This window comes from Quercus robur, chromosome 9 (assembly GCF_932294415.1).
Source record: "Quercus robur chromosome 9, dhQueRobu3.1, whole genome shotgun sequence".
NCBI classification, from domain to species: Eukaryota; Viridiplantae; Streptophyta; class Magnoliopsida; order Fagales; family Fagaceae; genus Quercus; species Quercus robur.
In genome coordinates this window covers 29,436,995-29,456,240 of record NC_065542.1, presented here as the reverse complement: position 1 = coordinate 29,456,240, position 19,246 = coordinate 29,436,995, and the positions used below count along the sequence as shown (strand labels likewise).

Sequence of the window (19,246 nt, the reverse complement as noted above, 5' to 3'; positions counted from 1 at the left end):
CTATCAGAGCCTCATACTCTGATTCATTGTTGGTGGCAGGGAAGTCGAAACGGACCATACATTCGATGATGTCTCCCTCGGGCGACAGCAGCACGATGCCGGCCCCTGCGGCTTGTCTGTTGGACGATCCGTCCGTATACATGCTCCATTGAGGGGACTCTGCTGCCCCCTCATCTTCCCCATGGGTGAACTCAGCTATAAAGTCGGCGACGATCTGTCCCTTGATGGCGGTCCGCGGGCGATATTGAATGTCAAATTCGCTTAGTTCTATGGCCCAGAGTGCTAATCGTCCCGCCGTCTCAGGGCTGCTCATCGCCCGTCGTAGGGGCTTGTCCGTTAGGACGTTTATAGTATGAGCTTGGAAGTATGGCTTGAGCTTACGGGCTGCCGTAATCAATGCGAAGGCAAGTTTCTCCATGGGCGGGTATCTCTCTTCGGCACCGTGAAGCGCTCGGCTTGCGTAGTACACGGGTTTCTGCACCTTCTCTTCCTCTCTGACCAAGGCCGCGCTAACGGCTGCGGGGGAGACGGCTAGATAGAGGAAAAGTTCCTCTCCTGGCTGCGACGGGCTTAGCAGTGGTGGGGAGGAGAGGTAAGCCTTCAATCTTTCGAACGCTTGTTGGCACTCGTCAGTCCATTCGAAGGATTTCTTCAATGTTCGGAAGAAGGGCAAGCATTTGTCCGTCGCCCTTGACACGAACCTATTCAGTGCCGCTATCTTTCCATTGAGGCTTTGCACCTCCTTCACACTTCTTGGTGGTGCCATATCCATAATGGCCCGGATCTTGTCCGGGTTTGCCTCGATCCCTCTTTGAGACACCATGAATCCCAAGAATTTTCCTGCCGTCACTCCAAAGGCACATTTCCCCGGATTGAGTTTCATGTTGTAAGAGCGAAGGGTGTCGAATGTTTCTTTGAGATCTCCTAAATGATCTTCCTCCCTTCGGCTTTTGACTAGCATGTCGTCTACATAGACCTGGACATTCCTCCCAATTTGTTGCGCGAACATTTTGTTCATGAGCCTTTGGTATGTTGCGCCCGCGTTCTTCAGGCCGAAGGGCATGACCTTGTAGCAGAATAGGCCTTGGCTGGTCACGAACGACGTTTTCTCCTGGTCGGCTTCGTGCATCCGGATTTGGTTGTATCCTGAGAAAGCGTCCATGAAGCTCAGCAACTGATGTCGGGCCGTAGAGTCTACTAGGACATCGACCCTGGGGAGGGGGTAGCTGTCCTTGGGGCAGGCCTTGTTAAGGTCGGTGAAGTCCACACACATTCGCCATTTTCCGCTCGCTTTCTTCACCATCACTACATTTGCTAACCAGTCGGGATAGTACACTTCCCTGATGAAGTTTGCATCCCGTAGTTTTCTGACTTCCTCTGCTATGGCTCGGTCCCGCTCCGGGGCAAACACCCTCTTCTTTTGTCTGACGGGTGAAAAGGCGGGCGACACATTCAGCTTATGCACCATGATTGAAGGATCTATTCCTGGCATATCTTCATGACCCCATGCGAATACGTCTTGGTTTTGCCTAAGGAATGTTATGAGCTCTTGACGGGTCGTGGTGTTAGCGAGTGTTCCAATTCTGGTCGTTCGGCCAGGATCGGAACTGTCAAGGGGTATCTCTTCTAGCTTCTCAACCGGCTCCGTTACCGTCCGGTGCTCTTCTATACTTAAAGTCTGAACCTGATCCTCCATTTCCACCATGGCTATGTAACATTCGCGCGCGGCCATCTGATTCCCGCGCAACTCCCCTACTCCGTAGTCAGTTGGGAACTTAATCATCAGGTGGTAGGTGGAGGTTACTGCCTTCCATGAGTTGAGCGTGGGTCGCCCGAGGATAGCGTTGTAGGCTGATGAGCAATCAACAACCAAGAATGTCACGTCCCTGGCTATCTGTTGGGGGTAATCACCCACAACTACGGATAGGGTAACTGCGCCCAGTGGGAATACTCGGCTCCCACCGAAGCCGACAAGCGGGGCATTTGTCGGGATCAGCCGCCCCCTGTCGATCCTCATCTGCTGGAACGCGGTGTAGTATAAGATATCTGCTGAACTGCCGTTGTCGACGAGCACCCGGTGCATATTGTAATCTCCTACACGCAAGCTGACGACGAGTGCGTCGTCATGGGGATGGTGAAGGCGTCGTGCGTCTTCTTCTGAGAATCCGATCACGGGACCTTCTCTTCTTGCTATCTTCGGCACGGCTCCCGTCAGTTGAACATTCTGTATCAGCCGGAGATAGGTCTTACGGGCCTTCTTGGATGACCCGGCAGCGGTTATCCCTCCTACGATCATCCTTATATCCCCAATTGGGGGCCTTGGTCGCTCATTGTCCCGTCGGGGGTGCTGGTCTTGTGCGGGGGGATCCGCCCTCTCCTTGCTAACGAATCTCTGCAGCTTTCCTTGTCTAATAAGGGCTTCAATCTGCTGCTTGAGGTCATAGCAATCTGCTGTGTCGTGGCCGTGGTCGCGGTGGAATCGGCAGTACTTATCTCGTGAACGTTTGTTGGGGTCACTCTTCAGCTTCCCTGGGAACGTCAGCGACTCCTCGTCCTTGATCTGCATAAGGACTTGATCTATCGGGGCTGTTAGCGGAGTGAAGCTTGTGAACCTTCCCCCCAGGGGCTTAGGGCGTCTTTCGTCCCTTCGGTCCGCGGTTCTTGCCTTTTTTCGGCTTTGGTCCTGCCGACCGTCTTCCTGCCGTTCTCTTTTTCTAGGCCTCTCTTCCCGAGCTAAGAGTGCATCTTCAGCGTTCATATATTTTGTGGCACGATAAAGTACTTCTGACATGGTTTTTGGGTCGTTTTTGTATATGGAAAACAAAAACTTGCCCTTCTTCAAACCATTCGTAAATGCCGCGACAAGTATCTTGTCGTCCGCTTCGTCGATTGAGAGCGCCTCTTTATTGAAATGGGAGATGTAGGCTCTTAGAGTTTCGTCTTCTCGCTGCTTCATACTCATCAAGCAAGCCGTAGACTTCTTGTACCGATGGCCTCCAATAAAGTGTGCGGTAAACTGAGCGCTGAGTTCCTTGAAGGTGCTGATGGAGTTTGGGGTCAGTCGACTGAACCAAATTCTTGCCGCGCCCTTTAGCGTTGTAGGGAAGGCCCTACACATGATAGCGTCCGCTACTCCTTGAAGGTGCATTAGGGTTTTGAAGGTCTCCAGGTGGTCCAGTGGGTCCTTGACCCCGTCATAACTGTCTATCTGCGGCATGCGGAACTTGCTCGGCAACGGGTAGGAGTTGACGGTAGTGGTGAACGGTGAGTCCGTTCGGTTGACAAGATCGTCAAGGTCGCTCGATACTCGTCCCTTGAGAGCATTCATCATAACCTCCATTTGTTCCTTCATGGCTTGCATCTCCGCGAGGACGAGGGGCGGAGTGGTTTCCGCGAGGGAGGGGATGCTCGTGTTCTGTCGTTCAGGTTTGCTCGGGGCGTTGCTGGCCTGGGGTCCTTCCTGGTTTCTCCTGTCAGCGCTGGTTCCTTCCTGCTCTGCTCCTTGGTTATTGGGAGCTGCATTCTTCTGTCTCAGTTGCTCTTCTAGGTCGTGATTTTGCTTTGTGAGGCACTCTACGGCGGCGGCGAGCGTTCTCACTTGTCTTTCAAGCGCGGTTGTAGGGGTTTCTTCTTCCTGAATGTCGTTGTTGGTCGCCATTGAGCGAGTGAGTACCATGTAACTCTCTTGTCTTGAAAGCGAGAACGTGCTAAAGCGGTCCCCACAGACGGCGCCAACTGATGGTACCGAAAACAATACCACCAATGAGTCACACGTTCCTCGTACGATCACTAATGGCACCTGCACAACGAAAAAGAATAACCTAGCGGGGAGTACCGGTGTGGTACCGGCCAAGTACCCTCCGAAGGTCAAATTAGAATTATTCTCACTGCTCTAGAGTGCTAGAGAGGGTAAATTACGCGTACCTTGGTTTGTGAGGGTGCTTGGGTTTTTATAGTAGAGAGGGCTGACCCTCTTTTCCTTGGAGTAGAAGTCTTTTCCTTATCGGAGTCTTCCTGGGCGTATTTTACGGGATCCTTTCCATATAGGAGTCCTTAGGTTCCATGAAACGTGGGGAGCAAGTTATTTATTTGTACATGTAAATGTGTAGAATAGGCGTTTCATAGACTGACGCCGTCAGTCTATGCATCCCGTCAGTCTACACATATCCTGTGACCTTCAGGACTTTCGGCTTTGTGTCCTTTTGCCTTAGGTCACCGTCAGCCTCGAAGGTATGCTGACGGCAAGACCGTCTCGTCACCATTGCAAGGCATTCACCGTCTCCCTTGTTAAGTACGTGCCGTCACCTCTTTTTAGGTCTTCACCGTCGCTCTTGTCCGTTATGTACCGTCACGCTGGCCAGCATAATTTTATCCTCATCAGTCTATATATAAAAAAAAGCTAATGGTTCTATCTATGGTCATTTTTTGGTTTTGTCAAGTTTTGGAAACTAGCTACTAAAAACGCACTGTTTTAATACTTTCTATAGACACTTCAGTTTTGTTAAATGTCAATGGAAAAACGCCCCACTTCAATTTGGTGAGATGACATATTTCTTTTTATTTTATTATTAGTACACCAGCTTGGTTTGAGCTTTTCTTTTATATATATAAATATATATATATATATATATATATATATATTTATTGTAGGGATGAAAAGCTCAAGAATGTATATTGAGTTGTGGGCCTTGTCCAAGGACATTTAGTAGTCCAAGGACAGGTAGACGTTGGCGAAGAAGTACAAATCAATGAGTTATGATAGGATTCTGGTCATGAGGGTTTGGGAAGGTAGTCTTAGGAAAAATGCCCCATTTGCTTAACAGAGTAGAGGTCAAAAGGGTTGACCTGCCATTGAGAGCAACCCTTAGGGCAATTCTACTAGTAAGGGTAAACGTCAGGAGGGAATAGGACAAAGGGAAGCTAAGAAATATCTAAGGGAAAGTTGTTACTACCGCATTAAATGTTCTGTAGCTATTTCTTTGATCACATTAATGTGGAGGTGATACCTGAATAGTGATATTCAGCCTTACAACTACCCCCAAAGACTTCAAGAAGGTGCTGATGGGACAAAGATCAAGATAGGTAACTTGACCAACACGTGGAGGGTTGAGATGAAGTAAGACAGATCAATATAAAGGAGGAAAACCTCATTACAAGGGGTTGGCTAAGAATCTGTAAAAAAAAAAAAAATACTGTAGCATTAAGAACTATAATTATAATCAAGTCTAAGAGAAATATATTTAAGAACTACTCTCCTCGGACTTTGCCAAGGAAGAATTTCTTTACATAAAACTTGTTTGTCTTTATTTTCTTATCATCTTTAATCCATTGTGAGTGTTGTCCAATTCATTGAAGCCTAGTTTTCAGGTCACTCTCTACAAATTCTTTGTATTGGGCTCTTTGGGCCTTAATCCTTTTACCTTTTGAGCTTAAGATCCAAACCCTGCCCTTACAATTGGTGCTGTTTGTGGGAATAACTTGAGTTTTAGTGAGATCAACATTTAGCTATGGTAGGCTCAGGGCCAAACTGGGAAGAGTCTGTTGGTTCCCAACATTAAGACCAATTTCTCAATCTTGAACAAAGGAGGGACCGGGAGGTTAGTATGCATACCATGCATACTAGTAAGAGCCAATCTCGAAGTGGGAGTCACCTCTTTCATGAAGAGAATACTAGAAGCATGCAATTGGAGATTGACCATTTGCGGAGGAGGTTACACCATGAGCGACGTAGAGGAACTCTTTCAACTTCTGACCCTTCTTCTGATGATGATAGGGATAATAGCTATCGGCCCAGGTTAAGGACTCCTCCTAGCGAATCTTTTTCGTGCGATAAGGATCACCATTATAGGCGAAGAAGGAAGAGTTCGTCTTGCAAAGGTCTGGGCAATGATGCTATAAGTAGGGCGCTGAACCAGATTTCTAAGTCACCTTTTACACATTGGATTGAGGGGGGAAAACTTCCTCGGTAGTCTACTCAGCCAATGTTCACCATGTATAATGGCAGAATAGACCCTGTGGAGCATGTTAGCCACTTCAACCAGAGAATGGTTGTTCACTCAAAGAATGAGACTTTGATGTGTGAGGTGTTCCCATCCAGTTTAGGCTCCGTGGCGATGAGATGGTTTCATGGTTTGAAGGAAGGTTCTATTAACTCCTTGAAGGAGCTTACTAGAGCTTTTGAGGCTCGTTTTGTTACTTGCAGTAGAGTTCCTCGGCCCTTAGATTTCTTGTTGTCTATGACTATATAAGAAGAGGAAACCCTAAAAATGTATTCTTACAGATATTGGGAAATGTTTAATGAGATAGATGGGAACTTTGCTGATGTGGCTATAAGGACTTTCAAGGTTGGCCTACCCGTCGAGCATGATTTAAGAAAATCTCTGACAAGAAAGCCTGTTAGGAGTATGCGTAAGCTCATAGACTGTATTGACGAGTATAAGCAGGTCGAAGACGACCAATAACAAGGGAAAGGGAAAGCTAAGGTGGTCTCTCAGGATATAAGGGATTTTAGGTCGGATAGATATAACAATAACCAACCTCGAAGAGATTTTGCTGGGCAATCTGGATCTATTGCTACTCAGGTGGTTAGCACTGTGTTCCAAGAGCGTGTGCACCAAATCTTGGAAAAAATTAAGAGTGAGTCGTACTTTAAATAGCCAAATAAGATGGGGGGAGACCTCATGAAGCGCAACCAAAGCCTTCATTGCCAATATCACCAAGAGCGGGGGCATACTATAGAAGATTGAAGGGTGTTGTGGAGTCATTTGGAGCAATTGGTTAAGATTGGGAAGTTAAAGCAATTCCTGTATCAACCCAATGAACAGGGTAGTGAGGCAGGGTCGGGAGCTCAGAGAGATGCTTCTACAAGACCACATTTAGGTACAATTAGTGTCATTCTTACTGCTCTAGGAAGAACTAGTTCTCAGCCATCCATGGTGATGTCTGTAGCTCAGCCACTTGCAAAAGACTTGTCCCCTGATCTAAAGAGAGGTAGAGTGGAGGTCCGACCAGCTTTGAGCTTTTCTGATGAGGATAAAGTTGGAACCTTATAGCCACATGATGATACCCTAGTAGTTATTCCTAGGATAGGAGGATATGATATGAAGAATGTGCTGGTAGATTAGGGCAGCGGTGTAGAGATTATGTACCCTGATTTATATAAGGGGCTTAGATTGAGACCTTAGGACCTGACCTATACAAGTAAGATCAGAAGTGGTAGAGGTAGACTCCATTGTGGTGGATGCCTACTCCCTTTACACTGCCATTGTGGCAAGACCCTGGCTCTATGCCATGGGGGCTGTTTCTTCCACCCTATACTTGAAGGTGAAATATCCGTCCGGGGACTAGGTTGAGGAGCTGGTTAGGAGCCAGTCTATGGCTAGACAGTGCTTGATGGTTGCAATTAGACATTAGACTAGAGAGCAATCCTCGGCCTTTGTCGAGCAAGGATCATAGCAATCAATGATGCCAATTTTGTCCACGGAGGTAGTGGGAGAAAGGGCAAAATGTGAGGAATTAGAAAAAATTGTTATTAACAATGATGAGGAGAAGTTTTTCCAAGTTGGAGTTCAGTTGCCTCCTCAAGAGAAGGAAAAGCTGATAGTATTTCTTAAGAAGAATGTTGATGTGTTTGCGTGGAGTGCTTACAAAGCTGCAGGAGTAGATCCAGATTTTATCTGCCATCATTTAAATGTCAATCCATTTGTCGTTTCCAAAAAGCAATTACCTTGGTGCTCATCTAAGGAGCATTCTAATGCTGTCAAGGAGGTGGTGGTTAAGCTTAAGCGGTCAGGGGCTATAAAAGAGGTGTTTTACTCGGAGTGGTTAGCCAATACAGTGGTGGTGAAGAAGAAAAATGGGAAGTGGTGAGTATGCATAGACTTCATCGATTTAAATAAAGCTTGCCCAAAGGACCCCTTCCCCATCCTCGAATAGATTAGTTAGTGAATACAACTGTAGACCATCCTAGGATGAGTTTTTTAGATGCCTTTCAGGGTACCATCAAATACCATTAACTTTGGGCGATCAGGGGAAGACAGTTTTTGTTATGCCCACTGGAAATTATCACTATCACTATAGAGTGATGCCCTTTGAGTTGAAAAATGTAGGGTCTACCTATCAAAGGATGATGATCAGGATGCTTGAACCTCAACTAGGCAAAAATATTGAGGTTTACATAGATGATATGGTGGTGAAGAGCAAGGTAGAGTCCAAGCACGCAGATGGCCTCGGGAACATTTTTGAAATACTGAGGGAACACAAATTGCACCTTAATACTTCTTAAGTGTTTTTTTAGTGTTAACTCAAGCAAATTTTTGGGTTATATGGTCACCTATTGCGGAATTGAAGTTGACCCTGATCAGATTAGAGCAATTAACAATTTGCAGCCTCCTTGGAATCCCAAAGAAGTCCATAAGTTGATAGGAATGACTACTTCTTTGAATCGATTCGTCTCTCGGTCCGCAGACCAGTGCAGGCCTTTCTTCCAGTTGTTGCATACATGGAAGAGATTTGAGTGGACCGAAGAGTGTGCCTTGGCCTTCTAGCAATTGAAGGAATATCTTTCTCAACCACCCATTATGTCTAAGCCCAAGGAAGAGGAGGTTCTATTTGCTTACATTACTGTAGCCTTTCATGCTGTAAACTTAGTACTGATACGAGTTGATGATGGGGTGTAAAAACCAGTTTATTATGTGAGCAGGTCATTGCATGAAGCAGAAATTCGTAATTTACCATTAAAGAAGGCCATCTTGGCAGTTGTGCATGCTACATGGAAGCTCCTTCATTACTTCCAAGCTCACACAGTGGTGATTTTAACCTAACTTTCTTTTCAATCATTACTTCGGAAAGCTGATTATACAGGAAGAATTGCCAAGTGGGGTACAATCCTAAGGGCTTTTGAGGGCTGAGTTTACTTAAGGGCCAGGTCCTTGTAGATTTGATGGTTGAGTTTACTTAGTCTCCATTGGAAGAGGATGGAGAGAAGCTAAACATGGATGAAAAATCAGTTAGAATCATTTCCTCACAAGGACCTTTATCTTGGAAGGTATACGTTGATGGTGCAGCAAATCAAAGAGGATCTAGAGTGGGGCTAGTTGTAATATCATCTAAAAATATTATTATTGAGAAGTCCTTAAGGTTGGACTTCTCAGCCACGATCAATGAGGCTGAGTATGAGGCTTTGTTGGTAGGAATGGCTATGGTTCAGAAAATGGGAGGAAAAATAGTGGAAGTATTTTCTGATTCAAGTTGGTTATTGGCCAAGTAAAGGGAGAATTGGAGGCCAGGGATTTGAGAATGTAAGAGTATTTGAATCAAGTTAGGCACTTGCAATCAGGGTTCGAGTCTTTCACCTTACAACAATTCCCTAAAGCAGAAATACGTATGCTAACTCTTTTGCCACTCACAACCTCCTAAGCACAGGGTTTATCTCAGGTTATCCTAGTTGAGGATTTATGTAAGCCTACTGGGATGAAGAAGAGGAAGGTCAAGGTTCATCAAATTAGGGTAGGGTCTAGTTAGATGGATCCTATTATGCTGTTCCTTAAGGATGACATCTTGCCCGAGGAGAAGAGAGAGGCTGATAAAGTGCGAAGAAAAGCTCCTCGTTTTTGGTTGTTTGAAGATCAAAAGTTATACAAGCGCTCTTTTTCTAGGCCATATTTATTATGCGTTCATCCTGAAGCAGTAGAGCCACTCCTAGAAGAGTTACACGAAGGGATTTATGGAAGTCATACATGAGGCAGATCATTGTCTCACGGCCCTCACTCAAGGGTATTGGTGGCCAAATATGCAAAATGAAGTACAAGAATATGTGAAGAAGTGTGACCAATGTTAGAGATTTGCTCCAAACATTCATCAGCCAGGGGGTGTCCTTAATCCTCTGCCTAGTCCTTGGCCTTTTGCTCAATAGGGCTGGATATTATAGGGGCCTTTTGCTCATATTATTGGGCTTGGATGATGCATAGGGCAAATGGGTGGAAGAGTTGCCACATGTTCTCTGGACATATCAGACTACCCCTTGCAGGTCAATAGGGGAAACACCCTTTTTAATGACTTATGGGGCCAAGACTGTGATTCCTCTAGAGACTGGATTCCCAACGCTAAAGACAAGCTTGTTCACTCCAAGCAGCAATGACAGCTTATTAGAGAAGAGCTTGGATTTGATTGAAGAGCAGAGAGAAAATGCCATGGTTCAGCTAGCATGTTATCAACAAAAGCTCAAACAGGGCTATGACTTAAGTGTGAGGTTAAGACCATTAGCGCCTGGAAACTTAGTATTAAGAAAGGTTGGTGGTATTGCGAAAAACCCAGCATGGGGAAAGTTGGGGCCTAATTGGGAAGTGCCATATCGTATCACCTCGGTAGTCGGTATAGGGGCTTATTTCCTAGAAGAATTAGATGAAAATGTCATACCATGTCCTTGGAATGTAAATAACCTGCGAAGGTATTATTATTAATGAAATGCAACTCTACCATGTTTTTATTTCTGACATTGTGTGTTGTGTTTATTACTTGTTTGAATATTAAATAGAACCTAGGTCATGTTTGGTTCCTCGGACCACATACCTTAGGTAAATTAGTATTCCTGATTATTTATGGAGGAACTAAACAGAACCTTGGTCATGTCTGATTCCGCGAACCACGTACCTTAGGTAAATTAGTGCTTCTTATTATTTGTCTAGGTATCAAACAGAATCTTGGTCATGCCTGGTTCCTTAGACCACATACCTTGGGTAAATTGATATTTCTTGTTATTTGTTTAGGTATCAAACGGAACCTTGGTCATGCCTGGTTCCTTGAACCACATACCTTGAGTAAATTGATATTTCTTATTATTTGTTTAAGTATTAAATTGAACCATGGTCATGCCTAGTTCCTCAGACCATATACCTTAGGTAAATTAATACTTTCTAAGCAAATATTCAAGCGTTAAACAGAACCTTGGTCATACTGGGTTCCTCAGACCATATACCTTGGGTAAATTAACACTATTCAGTATCTCCCTAGGTGTTAAACAAAACCTTAGTTATGTTTAGTTCCTCGGACCATATGCTATGGGTAAATTAACACCTATCACTGTTTTGATATGTTGTCAAGTGGATGAGCAGGTGAAACTATAAGTAAGTACCTAGTTTACCATTTTTTAAGGTTGAAAAGAAAAGCCTAAAGCACATATAATCAAGCGAATTACTTGTTTCAGATGTATAAGGCACATTTTTGAAGTCAAGAGTACATTCTGTTAAAGGTTGTAGGTCTGAAAGACTTAACTTATTATGTTATTGATTGCAGAGATTGTGGTAGTTATATTATTACTTGAGTAAGCAATTGTTTAAAGTCCAGAATGAGAGTATATCATGAATTGAAAGGGATTATAGATTATACTTATATTGATTAAGTTTAAAGTAGGACAAAAATTAGGTTTGACTTTGCACAATTATAATGAAGCATAAAAGAAAGTTAACACTTATCATTAGATAAAGCCTTGAAAAAGGGAAAAAGAAGTACAACTTTAAAGATATAAATTACAATTACATGAAAACAAAAAAAGTCTATAGACTTTAGCCTAAGCTCTATTTGATCTTTAGTGGAGGGTTGTCTTTTCCTATGGCATTGGTGGACTTGGCAGTTTTAGCAGTTGTGGAGGTTGGACCTTTGCCCTTGGGGTCCTCCTTGGCAAGCATGGGAAGGGTAGCTAGGACAATCTCTAGGCTCTAAGATGTTTCCTTACCCTTATAGGAGTCCTTGGGTGTAGTTGGAGGCTTGGTGGCATCAGGGACCACCCCTTTAGTTGTATCTTTATCCCTTTCATCTATCTCAGTCTATCTTGCCTTTTTTGAAGGACTGTTGGAAGAAGGGAAGGCCTTGGCAGAACTACCCTGGTAAGGATCTATCTCCTTGGAAGCAACTTCAACTTTGGAGCTTAGAGGGCCTGATTCTCGGATTGCAGAGGGATAATACACATTCTCTGCTCTCCTAAGGGCAGAGGAGGCCTCAACCCCAACTTGATTGAGTGCCCCATTCCACACTTGGAGGCAGTATGTTCTAAACACCCCCGAGACTTTAGCCCTAAGTGCCTCCTCGGTCTTTGTTACCCCTACTTCATAGCCATCTTGTTCAGCTTTGTTTATGGCCTTCTAAGCCTCTTCTAGCTTTTTATTTAGGACCTCAATTTGCTCTTTGGCTGCAGTTAGCTGGTCCGAGGTCTGGTGGAGTTGTTTGCATTGACTCTTTACCTAGTTCTCAGCTCCTTACAAGGCAGCCACAACTTTTTTCTTATCTCTGTTAGCCTTGGTTAGTTTGTTGTTCAGCTCTTGAATCCTTTTCTTGGCTACATTAAAGGCATCCACAACTGCAATGCGCCTCCTCTCCTCATCCTTCATTTGCCTATATAAGTTTTTCACCAACTCCTTGGCCCTATGTGCAGCTTGAACTGCCTTTCAAGGAAAAAACATAATGGTTAGAAAAAAGCAATCATAACCTTAAGTTAAAAAAAAAAAAAAAAAAAAAAAAAAAAAAAAAAAAAATCATTTAAAAGGCTTACCTGGGCAAAGTCCCTTTTCAGACTGAGGAACACTTCATGCTTCTTCACGGACCTGAGATCGGCCATGTCCTCGGGCAGCAAAAGGGCCTGTTCCACAGCGTTGGCCACATACTCAGCCTTCCCATATTAGAAGTCCCTTATAAAGGCATTAGTTGGAAGAGGAGCTTTGTCCAACACCAAGGCGAGGTTCCAAGCTGGTATCTTAACTTGGCAGTCATTCCCCCTCTCCACCATGGATCCTTCGCTTGAGGGCCTTTTGTGAGTGGTCTTGGCTGCTTTGGCTCCCTTTTGGGGCTCACCTTCCTTGGAAGGAAGGCCCTTCCCTTCCTCCACCACCTCCTTCCCCTTCTAGTCCCTCTTCCTCTTCTTGTTGGTAGGGTCAGGTTGGGAAGCCTGAGTAGAGGGAGGGGTGAAAGGCTTGGTCTGGATTGCCTTTTCGGGCATGTAACCTCCAGCATGAGACTCCAACAAATCTAAAAGACTTGATCTGGTTTTTCGTTGTAGCACCATAGCGTCAGGGACAGTGGAAGCTTCCTAGGATTGGCTTACTTGGGCTGGGGGAAGATGGTTGAAACCACCAGTTGGAACTTCTAGGGATTGGGGCTGGTTGAAGACCTCGAAGTCATCCTTGGAGTCTGAGACTTCAACTTCTTCTTCTTCTTCTTTGATAGTTGGCTGGGAAGGAGTCGCTTCTTCCTCGACTGTGTATTGGAAGGGTAATTCTACTTGCTGTACGCCTTCTGGAGTAGGGCTTAGGTTAAGGAAGCCTGGTACAATGATTTTGATCAAGTGAAGGCAGCGGTCTTTCGCTTTGATCACGTACTTGGGCGCCTAAAAGCTAGATGAGATGGGGTTGTAGCCGGGGATGAGGTGGGCTGCTCTGAGTTGTCCATCTTTATGGACAAAGATCTCGGCCTTGAGTATGTTGGTCAAGTCTGGCTCATTAACAAGGCTGAAGTTTGGGATAGAAGAGTAATTATCTGTAGGTCCATCAGAAGCACAAATGTTGTTAGAAAACAGCACATATAAAAGAAAAAAAATAAATTACAAGTACAAATAGAAAGATTGAGCAAAGAAAATGTTAGTAAGAAAAAAGGTTATTGTTAGAGTCATAAACCTCGACCTAAAGTACCCCACTTGGTGTCCCTTCTCTAGTCGGACGATGAAGCTGATCGTGCCACTTCCTTGAGATGATTAGAAAATCCTTATTCATACCTTTGTTAGACTCGGGGAGACACAATATGATCCCAACCGCAGGAACTCTAGTTTTTAGGTAATACCCCTGCCCTGTTAGTTTATGACGATTGTAAATCCAATTAACGTCATGATGGGTGAGGTTCACACCCATCTTCTCATTGAGGGCATCTACGCTACCTAGAATCCTAAACATATTGGGGGCGCATTGGGTGGGGGTGAGTCTATGGGCAATATCTAGTTACTCTACCCATAGGGATTCTCGTCCCACCCTCTATAAAGGCGATCATTGGGATTACCACTTCTCCCTCTTGCCTCTAAGTGTACCATTCTCCCTGTTTGTAATATCTAATAGAGACTCTTAGTGGGATTCAATATTGAGCTTTGAAACTCTTTAGACCCTCTGGGGTGTCTACTAGCTAAGCGAATCTACCCATGTGACAGAAAGGTTGAAGGTGGTAGGGAGGCGAGGTGAAGTTAGGGGGGTCGAGGAAGAAAGGGCTTTAAATAAAGAAAAATAGAAGAGAAAATGAGAAGAAAAAAGAAATATACTGAAAATGACTTACGGAAGGGAAGGACTCCTCGAACTAGTTCTTGAGATTTGAGAGTGCAAAAAGTGAATCAAATGAAGTTTTTAGGCAATATATGTATGAGAGGGAAAAGTAAGCAAGAGAATTCCTGCCCAAGTCCCCATAAAATCTCCCACCGTTGGTTTTCCATCGTACAGTAGAACGTGGGGAACATGGAGCTGCAGAAAACAAATGCAAATGCACCTCGAATGCCGAAATGTTAGGAGCGTGCTTTTGGGCAATTGAAAAAACACCTGCACAGATAGAGATGATGTGTGAGAAGAACAGGGTAATTGTTATAATATCGAAATCCTCCTTTTTTTCCCGAGTACCAAACCCTGCCCTTACATATATATATATATATATATATATATATCAAGTTGTCACAATATTTTCACAATGGTTAAAGTGTTAATTCTTTATATATCAAAATAGAATAATAAAATATCATATTGGAACCAACCACAACTAAAAATAAAGGTATTGTAAAAAAAAAAAAAAAAAAAAAAAAAAAAGGGGCTAAAACCACAACATTTTTCACATCATTTTCATAACAAATCTTGGGTGGTAAATTGTTATTCTAATTTAAACTTACCAATGAAATTACTTTTTTGTCCACCAATAACAACGTGTAATAACCTACTACTAATGAATTGTGATGAAAATGTTGTGGAAATAACATTTATCTTGTTAAAATGTTAAAATATCTTATTATCGTCACAATATTTTCACAACTGCTAAGTGTCAATTTTTTTACAAGTTGAAGTAAAATATAACAAAGTTATGAAGGTATTATGAAAATGTTGTGCCATTTTTTGTGTTTCTAGAATATTATTTTTTATTAATCAATTTTTATTGAGCAAAAATTCATTGTTTCATGTACAGTTTTCTTGGATTGAATTTTTGTATTTTGTTTTGTATTTTTTTTTTCTTTATGCACCATTTTAAGTAAAAACATAGTTTTACATACACACACCAAAAAAAAAAAAAATATATATATATATATAGGATTAAAAACACTTTTCATCCTTTATGTTTGGAGTAGTTCACAATTCCTCTTTAAATTTTAAAATCAAGTAATTTCCCCCTTAATATTTTGGAAAAGAGAAAATATGTCATATTGTTATTCTCTCAATTAAACCTAATGAAAGCTTATGATTCTTAAAATATTCCATTGTGTAATGTCTAAAAAATACTCCCACTAAATTTTAACATCCTAAAACTTTTCTTCACGTATTTTGAGTTTTAGATGGAAGTAATGCTTAGAAAGTTGGAATGGTAATATAAGATGTTTTATTTGTCACCTAGAGAACATTGATTTTCTAGATTTAAATTTTCGAAACTTATAATTTATCTAATGGAAAATTAATTTGATGACACATGCCCTTTGTTATCTTCTTCTTCTTCTTCTTCCTTTTTTTTTTTTTGGTTGTTGTTGTTGCTTAAAATGGGTGTTCATTAAAAGCTAATTAAGCTAAAAAATTGCACCTAGACTCATGTAGAATGATAAAGAAGAAAGTATAAATGACAAAATTTTCATTGTGTATGGTTGAAAGTATTTGATTAAGAGTTTTAATTGTAGCATATGACATCATTTATTGCGAAAATTTAAATATTGTGACAAGGTTTTAGCAAAACTTAGTTGCTTATTGTTGGAAAATGTTGATATTTGTTATCATTTTTAGAAGTTTTCAATGAATGAATATTGTCAAATAGGTATCAAAATTTTTATATGAATAAGATTAACTTTGTATGACATACAATTTTTATGTATATAATTTCATACTTCTTCAAATAAAAATTCAAAAAGAAACTCCTTAATTGTTTGGTTTAGTGACCTTCACCATTTAGTATGGATGTATAATAGTTGCTATTATTTTCATTATTGTCGACAAAGTAGCATAATTTTATCATTAGGTCTCTGCTATTTTGTACCATTATATGATTGTTAAAACCCAAAAAAGCAGAAAACTGGAGAGGGAAAAATTAGTTTCATTAAGAATAGGTACATAACTAATCGTTAACCTTTGGGATACAAAGAAATTTAGAATTGAGTTCTAAAATAATATAATTCAAATGGTTGAATCACATAAAATTAGTTTCATTATTACCTACAGAGTAGCATGTCATCTTTTCTCTTACATCCCAAAAGGTAAACAATGAAAAATCAAATGTTAACATAAATAAAATGGAAAAAAAAAATGTTAAGTCAGAATTTGTAGAGACAGGGTAACGGTTAGAGAAGATGAAACATAATTCAACTAGCTTTTAATGGGAACATGTATAGTATCGGATTAATTTAACCTAATATTATAATTGATTCAACTATTTTTTATGGCTCTTAATAATATGAGATGTGGAACTACTTTTTTTGGCTCTCAATATTAAGATGCTTATGCTGATGTAGTAGGTGAGTTTCATGAGAGTAATGCTACAACAATAATTTTCACAATAATTGAGTTGACAAGTTTGGAGGATAGGTTTTAATTTAGACTGTTAACATCACTTATTCATTTATCATTAATAATTTGTCATCTTGATAGTTGAGAAATATTTTCTAAAATTTTTTGTGGCACTAGTCATTGGTTATAGTTTAATGCTTTGTTTTTTTCCATTATACTACTAGATTTGTAGAAATTTGGGACTAATGGTTCTATCAATAAACAAAAGAGAGCATAAATATCTAGTTTACAATGAGACAAACGGTTTTGGGCTCAATGATATATCGAACAATAACCAAAACTCAAAAGAACAATGACAAAGCAGAGTCGAGGGGTTTAAATAAAAGAGAAGCGTAGGCCAAATTAGGAGAATCATGAGTTTAAATAACACTCAGATGGCTTTTACCAGTAATCTTGAAGCTTTTTAAGTGCAAAATTTTGTCAATAAAGAAAAAAATTAACACAATATAAGTTTGACAGTATTGCAATATCAATGCCACTTAATGATAAAGAAGACCGGTTTTTATCACCCCTTTGTTGGTCTGATCTCGATCCCTTCAACAATGAGACCAGTCTTTTGGGTACCAGCTTCTACCTCCATAAGTCTAATCTGCAGTTCATCTTCTCCTCCCTTATTGAAAAACTCACCCAATTCAATCTCTAACCACCCATCTTTTCTCAGTTTCGGATGTGAAGTGTGCTGCTGCGGCAGTACAACCTGGTCTTGCTGGCTTGGCTCCACAGCAGGCATGCACAAACAAACAGTTTGTTTATAGTCTTCACCTTCTCCACTTTTTCCAACTGAAGCCTTTGGAGGAGGGTTAGTAAATCCATAGGCTCTTCTCGCCAATTTGTACACAAGGTAAGCGGCATAGTTTGTATTCGGAGACAGCATGGAAGTATGTATCTTGCCACGGATGTCAAACCACCACTCATCTAAAAGTTTAGCTACCTCTGGGAACCTGTTTGATATTTACATGTACATAATTAAAAACTATATGAAAAGCCAAAAATTATAAAAAGGAGTACTAAAATAAAGTAGGGATAGACCTAGATTCAGGTAAAGAAATCCATCTCCAATACTGAGGAGTGCCACCCCATACAATGCAAAGGTCCCTTGCAGCAAGAAGGTAACATTTCTTACCACTCGATTTGTCCAAGAAAAAGCTCTGTAGAGAGAAAGAAGATCAGCACAGATATGGTTCTATTCAGCATGGTACTGCTTTCACTGGCCACAAGCATACATACAACCAAATCTTTCATAATTTGAACACGGAGATAGAAGCTCCTTTTGTGTGTGTGTGTGTTTATTCTGTTTTTCTATTCGCCCATGGCGCTATAACTAAATTTGTGCATGCTCACATAACTAATTTAAACCAAAAGCAAAATCAAGAGTCCATAGTGAAACCAATCCACCCAATGTTGCTGCTTCCATGTGGATCAGAGTTACCAGGTTATTAATTTTCAAAGCTGTTAGCCATATATATGAAGATTAACAATTGAGTTTCAGTGGGACTAGCATAGAGTACAATAAGTATGTAAACCAGAGCCTCACACAAAGTTTGAGAAAGATAGAGACCTCAAAAGCTAACTCAGTAAAATTTGTTTTAGTTTGAGCATTATCCTTTTTATTTGATAAAGAACTAACAAATATCATATGTTCAATGTTAGTGTGTGGTTGTGATTGAGGATCACACCATAATATGGGATTGTTTGTTAATAGTACCTTTTTATTATCGTCGATCAAGATGGGGTTATCGGAGAGACTGAGGTAGAGCTGTTTCTTTGAAGAGAAGTTCGAGGAATCCAATGAAGTTGATGATGATCGAGTAATGATGGCTTGATAATCGGGCGGCAAGAACGTCTCCCAGACAGCGTTGGACTCGGCAGCCGCACGGAATATAGGAGAAACCGCACAAGCTGTGCAAGCATCCTTAGGACTCGTCAATGATACTATGTTCGATATGCATCCCTCTGGTAATACTGATATGTCCACACCATTCCTTTCTCCTTCTCTCTCTCTTTCCATTATTTTCTTCTCTCTCTCTCTCTCTCTCTCTCACACACACACACACACATTCCACTTTCTTTTCGTTGGTTTTAATAATTGCTTATTCCTTAATGAAGTTTTTGTTCTTTTCGATACTATCTATCCTCTATGGTTCAGGTTTGACTTAAATAGAAAATAAAATAAAAAAAAAAAAAAAAAAAAAAAAAAAAAAAAAAGGCCCTTTCACATTTCTGTTTGATTGGAACCTGTTATGAATACAAAATATATACACCCTTATCTTTCATAAAATATATATATATATATATATATATATATATATATATATATATACTCCCTTATCTGGTTTGACACTTGTGTTAGGTTGTTAGAGTTTCCAATAGATTCTTAGGGTCCGTTTGGTTAAAGAAGTGAAAAAGTGGGAAAATAGAAAATGGTGAGAAGATGAAAAAGTAAGAGGATAAAAAATATTTAAATTTCTCTTATATTT

General features: G+C 41.3%; 1 protein-coding gene across 2 annotated transcripts in view; it reads right to left on the bottom strand.

Annotated features, from left to right (window-relative positions):
* LOC126700400 (F-box protein PP2-B10-like) overlaps nt 1–18,857 on the bottom strand; it is a 110,072-nt gene extending 91,215 nt beyond the window's left edge. The window contains exons 1-3 of one of the 2 annotated variants that reach the window (XM_050398550.1): nt 18,475–18,857; nt 17,799–17,917; nt 17,084–17,710 (exon numbers count right to left, since the gene is read on the bottom strand). In XM_050398550.1, the coding sequence (XP_050254507.1) occupies nt 17,275–17,710; nt 17,799–17,917; nt 18,475–18,777 (858 nt within the window). In that variant the 5' untranslated portion in view covers nt 18,778–18,857 and the 3' untranslated portion in view covers nt 17,084–17,274. Of the gene's footprint in view, nt 1–17,083; nt 17,711–17,798; nt 17,918–18,474 lie in introns of those variants that run through there. The other variant, XM_050398546.1, reaches the window with a different exon arrangement.
* Between the last annotated feature and the right edge of the window lie 389 nt (nt 18,858–19,246).